The following is a 14,113-nucleotide window of genomic DNA, read 5'->3' as shown; positions in this document are numbered from 1 at the left end:
CCCTGCATCTCACTGACTCTGGGTTTACGTACTCATACTAACTTGCCCTTCTATGCCCAATTATTTATTATTATCTTAAAAAACATTTGTCCATTGTTCTTGTTCATGCTTTTTTGTTGTTATGTTATGTCTTATGTCTTATGCACCAACCACACCAAGTCAATTTCCTGTATGTGTGAATTCATACTTGGCCATTAAAAGAATTCTGATTCTGATTCTGATTCTGAAGGGTTTCACATCTGAACTATTCAAATACAATGGTAGGTATAATCTAGTAAGAAACACGCCCAAGCAAGAGGAACTGAGGGGATATTTGTAGATATTGTAGGGATATTTGTAGAATGGCTCAACAGCACGAAACTGGTAGTACACCAAGTATGTATATCGCCATCAAGTAAGATTATATTTTGAAGCAGGCCGATGTCATTGCCTATTTTAACACAATTATCTCCCACTGAAATTTTAACACAAAAGTGACCTGTGTGCAACTCTCCAAACTCCTTCATTGCTCCTGTAACAACTATTGGTAAAGGGCCACCAACATGTTCTTTCCTCAATCCAGACTATACATCGCCATAATGGACCTTTCTGTTAACAGCACTGGTTGAATGTGGACTGACTGCCTGCTGTCATGTGTACCCCTGTATGAGAGGGGTAGTAGTATTCTGACTGAAGGGGAGGAGTCATGAATCACTGCTGCAGTGTAAGGCCACCATCAGCTCCACATATGGAGTAGACTAATGGACTCAACAACTGTGACTTTTGTAAGGAGGAGAAATAGACATTAAAAATCACGTTTTGTTCTCATTCCTTTCATTGTACCTGGGTTTATCCTAATGGATTAAAGTGACAGCTTTTATAACACACCCCAAAAACCAATCTAGTTCATTTTCTTCTAGTCCTGTGGGTGTAAAGACAATATAAATGTTTTGTTCCTTTGAGGTCTAGGTGTCCCTCCATTCACAGCACAGCACCTCTCGACCACACAGTATGCTGAGTACTTGAATGTTGAAATGGATTGAAGTAACAGTTGAATAGAACTGGAATGTTGAAATGACTTCAAATGCCCCTCCCCGCTAGTAGCTAGCGGTAGTAGCTGTGATCAAATAGCTAAGATTAGCTAACTGTTAGCTAACTGAGTGAAAGTCCTCTCTATCCAGGGAAGTGACACTCACACAGTGAAGTGAGGTTACACACTTACCTGGAGCAGTGAGCTGCCATTGGCGGCGACCGGGGATCAGTGATCGGGCTTAGGTGCCTTGCTCAAGGGCACTTCAGCTGTGGATGTGGGACAGCAGTGGTCTACCATTTCCCCTGCCCACATGTTTCCTACTGGTTGGGGATTGAAAATGAGTCAACTCGGCATCTGTCTTTTAATCCTTCTTGGCCCCTTAGCCGTTGACGGTAATTAACTAACTAAAATGTTTGTTGGGCACTCAGTCTGAGATATGATCAGTCAAGAATTCAGGTTTAATCTTGCAGTAATGTACATCAAGGTAAAGAGACGGAGGTTTTACTCAAAAGATCCACCTAAATCTCTTCTAATCAGCCATTGTGACATTTCAGTTTTTCTGTCCTCAGAGTATAAAGGGTGGCACCCCATAAACCCTATCCCTTCATGAATACCAGATTACCTCTGAGCAAGAAGGCTCTGCTCCATTTGTTACCCAGAGGAAAATAATGGTTAATAGATAACAGCTGTCTCACTGTCAATTATTAAATAGAATTTTTAAAAGTTGTTGTTTTATATTTTGTTAATTGTACTTACATTTTTTTACCCAAAAATACATATGAAAAAAGTCCTGATGTTTCCCTGTAACTTGACTTGCTGGTTGATTGTTTGAATTATTTCTGTGGTGATTAATTCTCATAATTTTCATTGATGAAAAAAAAGTAAAATCAGAAAAGTGTCACTTACAAGGTGACCAAAGGAGACCTTTACGCGCCGTCCTGGCTTCATATTGCTGATGACAGTCACTTTACAGAAATGGGACTTGTATCGTGTCCGTCTGTCGAATAATATTGTATTTCTGATGCAAAACAGCAATGACGAAAACGCTTCAAAGACGCAACGCGTGGTGGAGAAGGGGCGCACACGGTAAACGCGCCGTGCAATAGGAATCAATGCATTTGCTCGCGTCCAGTTTAAAAAAAAAATGCTTATGTGTATTTGAGCCCTAACTCAGTGGGCTAGTAAATGTCTACCCACATGTTGACACTCAATCCTCCTCATCTTCAGCATATCCATCACCAAAGAATGTGTTTTAGTCTCTATTTCCCCAAAATGCCCCAGATAATTTTTTCTTATTTACCGTCTTGCTTTTTCTTCCTTATCCCGTATTTCATATGCCTGATCTTGAGTCACTAACCCTTACTATAGGATGCACTCAAAAGGAATGTTTTTAAGTCTAGACTTAAACATGGAAAAGGTTTCTGCTTCTCGGATGGAGACAGGAGAATATTCCGCAGGGGAAGGCTTCCTATTTTGCTTTCTGATATAGTGACAATGAATGCTGACGTTCCCTTTTCTCTAAGCACAACAGGACAGAAAGACTTCCATGACACAATATTTTGTTTATTTTGAACATAAACAGGAATGTAAAGTAAACTGAAAACGTTGTCTTGATACAAAACAGCAGGTAGAGGGTTCACAACAATCCACCTGGCTAAGGAAACAATACCTAGTTCTGATCAGCCCCTCAACATGGGACTAATACTGAAATGATGTCCTTAGGACTAAGTTATCATGCTTAGTTCTTAAAGACAGTCTAAACCACAGTCCCTTAAACATGACCAGTAGTTGGAAAAAAGAATCTTGTCAGCATGACATTAAATAACTTCCAATTCAGTCCTCTATCCTGACACTAGTATGTAAACCTGAGATCAAGTTAGTTTTTGTTCCCCTGTGTGGACGCGCATGTGGGACTTGAGGTGCCCTGACTGGTTGAAGGAGCGGTCGCACTGCTCACAGGCGTAGGGCTTCAGGCCGGTATGCACCACCTCGTGTCTCCTGAGGTTCTCAGCATGGGCGAAGACCTTGTCACAAACTTTGCAGAAGAACCCGCCATGTTTCCAGTGTGTTCTTTTCCGGTGAGCGCTTCGACTGTGGCAGTCTGTAAATCGCTTGGGGCACTCTGGGCAGCGGTACTTCAGCCTCTCCTCCGAGTGGATCTCTTCATGCTCCAGCTTGTCTTCCTGAAACCTGAATGTCTTGTAGCAGTATCGGCAGGGCAGCGCATGGCCCTCGGTGTGCACCTGAGCGTGCAGCTGCAGCCCTGATGGACTGGTGAAGCACTTGCCGCAGATGAGACAGGAGAACGGCTTGATTTTGTGATCGCAGACGTGCGAACACCTGCTGTCCCGTCTGATGATAAATTTCCCACAGTCTGGGCAGAGCTCGCGTTTTAAACCATGGGACTGCTCCACATGAGTCTGTAGACTGGACATATCCCTAAAATAGATGGCAAACATTGGAATGCTACCCGTCTCCTTGGAGACCGTTTCCTCTTGGTGGCCGCTGTTGGAGGACCCCAGTTGGGAAGTAGTGTTACTGACCCCTTGGTTACTAGCAGTGGGGGCGTTGGGATTGGCCATGTTTTGGGTTTCTTGGCCATCTGTGCAGGCAGGACCTCGGTGGTCTTCCCTGTAGCCGCACTGAACACAGCAGTAAAGCTGATGGTGGTCCTGCTCGGAACAGCAGGTGCTGGACTCCTTCCCACAGTCACGGCACCACGCCATTGAGAAAGGACGGTCCAGCTCCTCCTCCTCTGAACCAGACTCCTCGTCCGACGTCTGCATCAATTCTTTAATACTTGGAGCCCACTCATCAACACGGTCTTTCCTTTTCCTCTTTGACTTCTGTGGCTCCTCTCTCAGCTCCTCCTCCTCCATATCGGTGTCAATGTCTCCACATGATAGTTCCACTAATTGGCCGTTCCGTTTCCTCTTTGACTTCCGTTCCTCTTCTGCCTATAAGAAATATACAGTGGTTTTAATCCTCAGCCAGTTTCCCAACACGTAATGTCAACCATAGTCTTTAATAATACTTACTCTACTTTAATAACATACACAATAGTCTTGCATTATTACACACATCTACAGTCACAATACTTAGTAACAATGTACAGCAACAATGTCTTTGACACACACACACACACACACACACCACTGTCAGGTTTATGTTTATCAATTGCATGTACTTGTTTAGAGGGAATTGTGTAAGAAGCCAAAAAAAACTACATGAAACATGTAATAAGTGTATGTGCAGAAGTAATTGAACCCCCAGCTGCATTGGTGAAGCCAAGAAGGTAACAGATTCGGTGAAACAGATTTTCTAAGGATGTCTCATTTGATTGGTTTGCTTAGTTGACTTATTAAGCACCCAAATGTGTTTCACCGAATCTGTTACCAGCTTGATTTAACCAATGCAGCTGGGGGTTCTTCACTTACTTTTGCAGATGCACCAATACCATGATTCATGTTGATTTTTGGCTTCTCACACTTATTCCCTCTTAACAAGTATATGCAATTGATAAACATAAACCTGACATTTTATCTATGGACAATTGGTGATGAAAAAAATCATGGGAAAACAACAGAACTCTTAACTGCTCAAGGGGTTCACATACTTTCAAGTGGCACTGTATATATTTATCCACTGTAGCATATATATATTTATCCCTGCACCTCTTGCACTCTCCATTTCTTCTTTGCACTATAGTGGTAACAATTCACAGCTCCTGTATATACTTCCTTAAACTTCATAGACCATTGGACTTATATTAGTTGTTTTTGTATTGTGTTTGTTTTGCAATGTAATGTATATTTTGTGAGAGCCAGTTTACCAGGTCAAATTCCTCGTGTGTGCAAACTTACGTGGCCAATAAAACCTGATTTTGATTTGAGAAAGATGGCAAGCGGAGATGAAGCTACGTCCTTCTACATGTCGTGCATGATGACAATAAGAGTACTGCGAACGCACACGGCGCTATTGGTTAGATTGATCATGGAGAGAAGACGCAGCCGCCGGACAAAAAAGTGAAGAAAGTGAAGGTGACTGTGGCAGAAGTGGTGTAGACACACTTACACTCTCAATTCCATGTCTGCATTTGACCCATCCAGGGAAGTGACACACACACAGTGAAGTGAGGTTACACACTAACACGGAGCATTGAGCTGCCTTTGGTGGCGCCCAGGGAGCAGTGATGAGGGTGAGGTGCCTTGCTCAAGGGTAATTCAGGCGTGGATGAGGGTTTGGGAGAGCAGTGGCCTAGCAGTGGTCTGCCACTTCCCCCGCCCACATTTTTCCTACTGGCCGGGGATCAAACGGGCCACCCTCCTCCGGTTTCCGGCCTGAAACCCTAACCAGTAGGCCACGGCTGCCCTGAAGGATCAGGGGTTAGGGTTTGCACTTTGCCACTGTACCGCAACGGTCTCAACAAACAGTCTGGATGAAGAGCAGAAACTATGTCTCCTGGGTGAGAGGTGTTTTACCTTATTTGATGACGAGGATGATGATGGCGGTGGTTGATGAAGTGGTGAGAGTGTGATTGGTTGAGGATGAATGTTATCCAATCTCTGCATCAGCTTCTCAACCATACGCTCATTGCTCTGGACGATGCTGGCGATCAACCGCTCCTCCCGGGCCTCGCTTCTTGCTGAGTCCTCCTTCCATTTTTTATTCATCACTTTCATCTGGTTCACAATCACATCAACGTCTCTCATGCACCTTGATTGCTGGGTCCTTGTCCCTTGAGAAAAAGCCGGTATAAAGTCAGTTGTATCCCTACCGATTAGGTATGTGGTAGTAATCATCTTGACATCAGCTGTTTGTGTTTTTTAATTTTAAAAATGTGTCAATGTTTTGTTTGATATATACGTTAATTCACTTTTCAGGTTGTTTAGCTTTTTTCACTCTGACAGTTGGACTGCCAGTGGAAACTAGCCTTTTCAATGTACACTGTCCCTCTTAATCAAATAAACAAATTGAAACTGTTAGACTACAGAGTGGATGCATCGCATGAAGATTCTTTGTGATGCCGATATGTTGATGCAGCTGTAATATCGCAGAACTCACCAGGTAGATCAGCTGTAATTGTAGTAGCCAGTGTAGTTCTTGAAGGTGGGGTAGTGCAAGCTGGAGTCGACCTAGGTGAGGAGGATCCAGGTGAGCCTCTGAGCAGTGTGGTCTCAGTCTCCTCCGGGTCCATTGTAGTATCTATAAGATGGTACAGCACAAAACGTTCATGAAGTACACTTTTATTACGTTTGTAACTAGCTTTCATCCTAAATTGAATTCCTTGCAAGTTAGGGGGAAGGTCTACTACACTTTAACACATTTGCTCAAACAATGGGCCAGCTAGAATATGGCATCCATGTTAGCTTTGGGTAAGGCTGTACATTTTATACTGGTACTTTGTTTATATCGTCGGTTAAATTCAACACGTTGGGGGAAGGTACACATGTTTCAACACATATTTAGCACTTAACGTTACTCAAAGACAATGGGCCAGCTAGCAAGTGGCACCCATGTTAACTTCGAAAGTTAGGGTTAGCAAGTGGGATCCAGGTTAGTTTTACGTTTTCTTATTGAAACTTTTTGCCGTTCCTTGCAAGTTAGGGGGGAAGGTCTACTACACGTTTCAACACATTTGCTCAACAATGGGCCAGTGGCACCGAGGTTAGCTTAAGAGTACGACTTACGTGTTATGATTGTACCTTGTTTTCATCGTCAGTTTAATTCGTCGCAAGTTTTGGGAAGGTTTTCAACACATATTTAGCACACGTCTCACACACACTATGGGTCAGCCAGCATGTGGTAGCTAGCACTTGTTTTAGTGTGATGCAACTGAAATTAACTTACCCATGGTAGTTGGCAACTGAACACCCGAATCTACGCCGTTCTGCTCGACTAGGGACGGTCGGCTTCCAAGAAGTTCACCAAGGACACCGTAGAACGGGATCAAAGTGCGACCAAGTCCTCTTGCCCCATCGCCCCGGTCTCCCTGGAAGTACGCCTTCTCCAGATATTTCCAGCGAAGCCTGATCTGGTTAGGTGTCCGGCGGTCAAAGCCGGCTTCCACCATCTTCAGTGCCACCGTTTTAAATAAATAGCCAGTTCTGGTCTTCGTCCCATCGATGAACTTTTGGATGTTCATCTCCTTCAGTTCATTGAGCATGAATCGCGTCTGTTCATCGTTCCAGAAAAACGGCTTGCTTCCTGGGTTGTCCATCGCGTTGTATGTTTGTTTCTGTCGAGCTCGGGCTGGCACCCTGCAGCGACAGCGACAATTATCGTCTCTTCGACTTCCGGGCCACGACCTGGGAGGGAGGCGGGATCTCAGGCATGCGCAAAGACGCAGAGTCCAAGTTCCTAGTCCAATACTCCGTTTACAAGCGCGCGATGTCCCAATTAACAACCGAACCGACTCGGAGTCGGACCGAGTTATCTCGGGGTGTCGATCGGATCGTAGCCGGACCGCAATTATTCGAACAAAGGTGTTAACGAGAAAGGGATGACTCTTTTTCAGTCCAAATAAGTCAGTAATTCGAATCCATGTAACCACGCTGAGTACTTCTCCCGAAACTGACCTTAGGCAATAGAGCTAAGAATATTTTGGGGCGGTTAAGATCCACTCGTAAGTAGCCTAATACAATGTATGTGTATTGAGAAATGTAGACTCCTCTACAAAATGTACTTGAACTGAGTTTATAAACAGTTTGCATTCTCAGTGCACTGCCGCCTTAAACGAATTTGAGGTTTGAATACTATTATTGGAAGATCAATCCATCTTTGAAATGTCAATACAGCTTTTGTCATGGATTGGGTCCAGTGGCGGCTCGCCCATAGGGTGCGCTGGGGCTCCGCCCCCCCGCTGACCTGACTGCCTGTTTTTTCTTTTCTTTTCTTTTTTAAATAATCTCTCATTTTGAAAAAATAACCTGTGTTAATACAATGATATTGATGATTTTGCTTTAGAATGGGTTTAGAACTCTCCAAAATTATATTTACATTACATTCACTTTCAAGTTCCACGTTTAAAACGTGAACGTTTATCATTTTTGGTGTAGTAGCCAATAGGATGTCTTGCCGGGGCTCCTGGTCGATCAGCCCGTGTGTGCTGTATTTAAGCCAATGGCTCCCCTGTTGCTAGGCAAAAAAGAATACACATCCGCCAATCATCGTCGAGGAATTTTATGGGTTACGGGCGCTGAAGGCTAGAGCCCCTACCAAGATGCACCACTGCTTGTTAACAGGTATTTTCCATTCTAGCAGAGAAGTGTTAAAGCATGGCGACGTCGGATGTAGTTGTGGGAGCTCAGCTAGCCCCAAATTCAGTCAAATCCTTACATCTGCATCCCTTTGGAAGAAGAACTTTTGCGGAAAAGCTAATTGTTAAACAACTCGGACCATACAAGCCAGAAGTGAAAATAACCCAACAGACGCGAGAAAAGGGGAAAACATACACCAGAAGCTTTTCCCGAGATTGGTTCGATAGAAAGGCATGGCTAGCTGTGGGTATGTCAATGCCATCTTTTGTTTTCTTTGCCTGCTGTTTAAAACAAGTGCGTGTGATTGACAGTTCGTGGACACAGACAGGAATGACAGAACTGAAGCATTGGTCAGAACGCGTTTAAAAACATGTGCGGTCAAGAGTGCAATTTGTTGTTTCTAAGTTGTGAGCTGTTACTGTTTCATACCAGTTAAAATAATCTTTCTTCTCATACTCATACAGCTGCAGTATACATGTCTTTAAAAAAACTAAATTGTTGTAGTAGTTGTAGTAACAAAAAACTGTTGTTCCCTAGTATAATTTATCGTTATGTGTTGGCACTTTCTATCTGGACATGGACCATAATAAACATGTAACTTGTTCATTATCATTACCTGTGAAACAGTTGATTTCTACATGGCAGATATATTAATATTGTCTTTAGACCATTGGTATTGACTGGTTTGAGTTATTTTATTGGTATAGGCAAGGGACTGTTTTAAAACTGAGCAGCACTTCTCTGCATCAACAGCTCACGTCTCGTTTTTAATTTATTGGCCTACATGAAATAGCGAACAACAAATTTATCATTGTGAATGATTTGGGATCTCCGGCTGGCCACCCGAAAATGCACCAGAATGCAGGAAATCACATCTACGAAATTCAAAAATTTCTGGGGGAGAACCCCCAGACCGTCCGCTCAAATAGCCCCACCAAAAAAAAAAATCACCAGCCGCCACTGATTGGGTCCCAGGTGTTAAACTCAGTGGACTATTTAATGTCAACCCACATGTTGCCACTAAATCCTCCCTTTCCTCTGCATATTCCCTGAATTCTAAAAGAACGTGTATAAAATTATTATTATTGGAAAGGATCTTTATTTGGAATAATGTACCATCTCGTTTTCGAGGGGGTCCACAACACAATCAGATAGTAAACATACATTACATGAACATAAACATAGAAACAACAATAAGATAGGACAAACAACACACAACAAACTATCAGCAGAATTGCATCAAGACATCAGATACAGAATCAGAATTACACGACTGCGCTGCAAGCAGAGCACAACAACAGATCATTTCTGAATGCTAAACTCACCTATGTGGAGCAAACACCTATGTTTACAAGGTTCAGAGTTTTAAAAAAATCTTCCAAAATATGTACAATATGTTTTTGTAAAAAGTCTGAGCACCTCTAAAACTAGATTTCATTTTACTGCCTTCAGATTTCATTTGAATAATAAAAAAAAAAAATCTACATTCCTTTTACTCTCATTGTATTATTGTTGAGGTGTTCAAGAATATAATCATGATTGCCACTTCTGCCTCATGGTTTTTTAGTGAAGTGAATTATCAAAAAATATCAAGCATGGCAGACTACCTAACACAGTCAAAAAAGGCCTGGGTGTTGGAAGTGTCCATCTCCCCACAGTAAAACATTCCCGAGAACGATGTTTTCATATGTTTTCATATTCAACGAAGACCACTATTAAGTCTTGCATGTGTTAACAAGGTTCCCTCTTGCCAACTCCACCTTTTGTAAATGAACCTCCTTATGCAGTATAACCGTCTTCCTTTTTCTTCCTAATCCCATATTTAATATGCCAGATCTTGATTCATTATTCCTAACTATAGGATGCACTTAAGAGGAATGTTTTTAAGTCTAGATTTAAACATGGAAAAGGTAACTGCTTTGCAGATGGAGAAATGAAGATTTTTCCGCAGGAATAGGGGTTCCTGTTTGTCCTATTCCAAGACCTGAATACAGTGTTATCTTAAACTACAGAGTGAGAATGAATGCTGTAGTCCCCTTTTCTCTTAGCACAACAGGACAGAAACACTTCCATGACACAATATTTAGTTTATTTTGAACATAAACAGGAATGGAAAGTCACCTGAAAACGGTGTCTTGATACAAAACAGCAGGTTGGGGGTTCACAACAATACACCTCAGGAAACAATACCTAGCTCTGATTAGCCCCTCACCATTGGACTAATACTAAAATGATGTCCTTAGGACCAAGTTATCATGCTTAGTTCTTAAAGACATTCTAAGCCACAGTCCCTAAAACATGAACAGGAGTTGAGAGAAGAATCTTGTCAGCATGACAAAAACAACTTCATCTTTAGTGCGGTCCTTTCAGTCCTTGGTCACTTACATCATAACTAGCAGTGGGGGCGTTGGGATTGTCAATGTTTTGGGTTTCTTGGCCATCTGTGCAGGCAGGACCTTGGTGGTCTGTAGCCACACTGAACACAGCAGTAGAGCTGATGTCACGGCACCAAAGTCACGGCACCACGCCATTGAGAAAGGACGGTCCTCCTCCTCCTCCTCCTCTGAACCAGACTCCTCGTCCGACGTCTGCATCAATTCTTAAATACTTGGAGCCCACTCGTCGTCACTATCATTCCTTTTCCTCTTTGACTTCTGTTCCTCCTGTTCCGGTTCCTCCTCCTCCTCCTCGGTCACCTCTTCTTCCTCCTCCTCTGTCACCTCTTCCTCCATATCGGTGTCTATGTCTTTACAGGACAGTTCCACTGACTCCTCTGCTGCCTATAAGAAACATACAGTGGTTTTAATCATCAGCCAGTTTTCCAAAACGTAGTGTCCACCATAGTCTTTAATAATCCATACTCTACTTTAAAACACATACACAATACTCAGTACTGCACAATACTGCATTATTAAACACATCTACAGTCAACACCTTAGAAACAATGTACATCAACAATGTCTTTGGCACACACACACACACACATTCCTATATCCACCCGGCCGACCTCAATCAGATGGGTCCCCCCTTATGTGCCATGGTTCTGTTTTTCTGGATGAAGAGCCGAAACAATGTCTTCAGAGGTGTTTTTACCTGATTTGATGACGAGGATGATGGCGTCGGTGGTTGATGATGATGATGTTGTGGAGGTGGTGAGAGTGGGATTGGTTGAGGTTGAATGTTATCCAATCTCTGCATCAGCTTCTCAACCATACGCTCATTGCTCTGGAGGATGCTGGCGATCAACCGCTCCTCCCGGGCCTCGCTTCTTGCCAAGTCCTCCTTCCATCTTTGATTCATGACTTGCATCTGGTGCACAAGCACATCAACGTCTCTCAATCGCCTTGATTGCTGGTTCCTTGTCCCTTAAGAAAAAGCAGGTTTAAAGTCAGTTGTATCCCTACCGATTAGGCATGTGGTAGTAACCCTCTTGACATCAGCTGTTTGTGTTATTTCATTTAAAAAAATGTGTCAATGTTTTGTTTGATACGTTAATTCCCTTTTCAGGTTGTTTAGCTTTTTTCACTCTGACAGGGGGACTGCCAGTGGAAACTAGCCTTTTTAGGCATGTGGTAGTGACCATCTTGACATCAGCTGTTTAGTATTTTATTTGGTTGTCAATGTTATGTTTGACATATACGTTAATGCCTTTTTCAGGTTGTTTAGCTTTTTTCACTCTGAGAGGGGGACTGCCAATGGAATCTAGCCTTTTGGCTATAATTGGGTGCATTCACATTTTAATGTACACTGTCCCTTTTTATCAAATTGAAACTGTTAGATTCTCCGTGATGCCCATATGTTGAAGCAGTTGTACTATCGCAGAATTTACCAGGTAGATCAGCTGTAATTGTAGTAGGCAGTGTAGTTCTTGAAGGTGGAGGAGTGCAAGCTGGAGTCGACCTAGGTGAGGAGGATCCAGCTGAGCCTCTGAGCAGTGTGGTCTCAGTCTCCTCCGGGTCCATTGTAGTATCTATAAGATGGTACAGCACAAGAGGTTCATGAAGTACACTTTACGTAATGTACACTTTATTACGTTTGTAACTAGCTTTCATCCTAAATTGAATTCCTTGCAAGTTAGGGTGGAAGGTCTACTAAACGTTAACCCATTTTCTCAAAGAATCGGCCAGCTAGCATCAGGCATCCATGTTAGCTTCGAGGTACGCTTTACATTTTATGCTTGTTTCTGCATTTTATACCTTGTTTTCATCGTCGGTTAAATTCCGCAAGTTAGTGGAAGGTACACATGTTTCAACACATATTTAGCACTTAGCAATGGACCAGCTAGCAAGTGGCACCCATGGTAGGTTCGAAAGTTAGAGTTAGCAAGTGGGACCCAGGTATCTGCCTGTAACTTGTTTTCACCGTCGGTCTTATTCCTTGCAAGTTAGGGGTAATATCTACTACACACGTTTCAACACATTAGCTCAAACAATGGGCCAGCTAACAAGTGGCACCCAGGTTAGCTTTAGAGTGCGACTTTTGGTGTGGTGTGATGCCATTGAAATGAACTTACCCATGGTGGTTGGCAATTGGGCACACGAATCTACGCCGTTGTCATCGACTTGGGACAGAACTCGGCTCCTAAGAAGCTCATCCAAGGCATCGTAGTACGGGATCATATTGCGATCAGGGCCATTTGCCCCGTTGTCCCGTTTCGCTCTGAAGTACAGCTTCTTTACGAACTTCCAGCGAATCCTGATCTGATCAACGGTCCTCGGAAAGCCTCCTTCTTCCATCGACATGGCCACCTTTTTAAATAACTTCCCATTTCTGGTCTTCCTCCCATCCATGTACTTCAGGATGTTCATGTCCTTCAACAGCTTAAGCATGAACACCGTCTCATCGTCGGTCCAGTAATGTGTGCTTCTGGTGCTGGCTCTTGCGGCGTTTTCCATTGCGTTGTTTGTTGGTTTGTTTTTGTGTAGGGCCGAACCCCTGCAGCGACAATGTATGTCTCTTTCGACTTCCGGGACACGGCCTGTGAGGGAGGGAGGGAGGGGGAGATGGGCAGGATCTCAAGCATGCGCAAAGACGCCATCTCCAGTTGTTCTCCGATTTCAAAACCACCAACCAACTCCTATCGCGTTATCTTGGGGTGTAAACCGGACTTCAGTAGGAGACAAAAAAAAAAAAATCAAGATTTTTGGAGTTACATGAAATGGATCTTCGATTTAAACCCGATAAAGCCAGACATCTGGACACATGTAACCGCAGTGAGTGATCACTATTGGGTCATGATGTGTCAAGAAAACCTGTAGGGGGTAGTGGGCCACAAAGACATTCCAGGGCAATTACGTCATGGGCATTGTCTTTGACTGAGGTGTCCCAGACTGTTTACACCTCTCTCATCAATATGCATAGTGCTCTAGGTGACGAATAGTGTCACTTTCTAAATTGCTTATAATTAGTATAGAAACCACACACTTTCTGAATGCTTAACTCACCAACGTGGAGCAAATACCTATGTTTACAAGGTCCAGTGTAAAAACTATTTTTATACAAAGAGTGAGCAAGTGATGGGCAAATCAAGCTTTTGGTGAAGCACTGTACCATTTAGGCAAATGTTTTCAAAAATTGGTTCATTACTTTAAGCTTCAGTAACAGTGACCTCTCCTGGTGATAACTAAATTAGACCAGCAAGACAGTGGCACGAGGCTTAAAAATAATGACAATCCCGGTGCACGCACCAAAATCCTATTCCAAGCCCTGCACCTGGGAATGAAGACAGTGTTATCCTAAACTACAATAGAATAAGTGAGAATGAATGCTGAAGTCCCCTTTTCTCTCCCCTTTTCTCTCAGCACAACAGGACAGAAACACTTCCATGACACAATATTTAGTT

General features: G+C 43.1%; 1 protein-coding gene across 1 annotated transcript; it reads right to left on the bottom strand.

Annotated features, from left to right (window-relative positions):
- Nucleotides 1-10,481: 10,481 nt before the first annotated feature.
- LOC308375816 (uncharacterized protein) lies at nt 10,482-13,110 on the bottom strand. Its single transcript, XM_080852005.1, has 4 exons — nt 12,785-13,110; nt 12,101-12,241; nt 11,365-11,636; nt 10,482-11,051 (listed from the first exon to the last, which is right to left on the bottom strand). Exons 1-4 carry the CDS (start codon nt 13,098-13,100, stop codon nt 10,872-10,874), a joined length of 909 nt encoding a protein of 302 aa, XP_080708131.1. The 5' UTR covers nt 13,101-13,110; the 3' UTR covers nt 10,482-10,871.
- Between the last annotated feature and the right edge of the window lie 1,003 nt (nt 13,111-14,113).

This window comes from Sprattus sprattus (genome assembly GCF_963457725.1).
Source record: "Sprattus sprattus genome assembly, chromosome: 15".
In the NCBI taxonomy this organism is placed as follows: Eukaryota; Metazoa; Chordata; class Actinopteri; order Clupeiformes; family Clupeidae; genus Sprattus; species Sprattus sprattus.
The sequence above is the reverse complement of the archived record's forward strand: the minus strand, read 5'-3'. Positions and strand labels throughout refer to the sequence as shown.

Bases quoted from the DNA above. Each gene is read 5' to 3' on its own strand.
- LOC308375816 (XM_080852005.1), bottom strand. From the start codon at position 13,100: ATGCTTAAGCTGTTGAAGGACATGAACATCCTGAAGTACATGGATGGG. The intron at 12,242-12,784 runs GTAAGTTCATTT...ACCATCTTATAG, and splicing joins CCAATTGCCAACCACCATGG to ATACTACAATGGACCCGGAG. The intron at 11,637-12,100 runs GTAAATTCTGCG...CTTTTTCTTAAG, and splicing joins AATTACAGCTGATCTACCTG to GGACAAGGAACCAGCAATCA.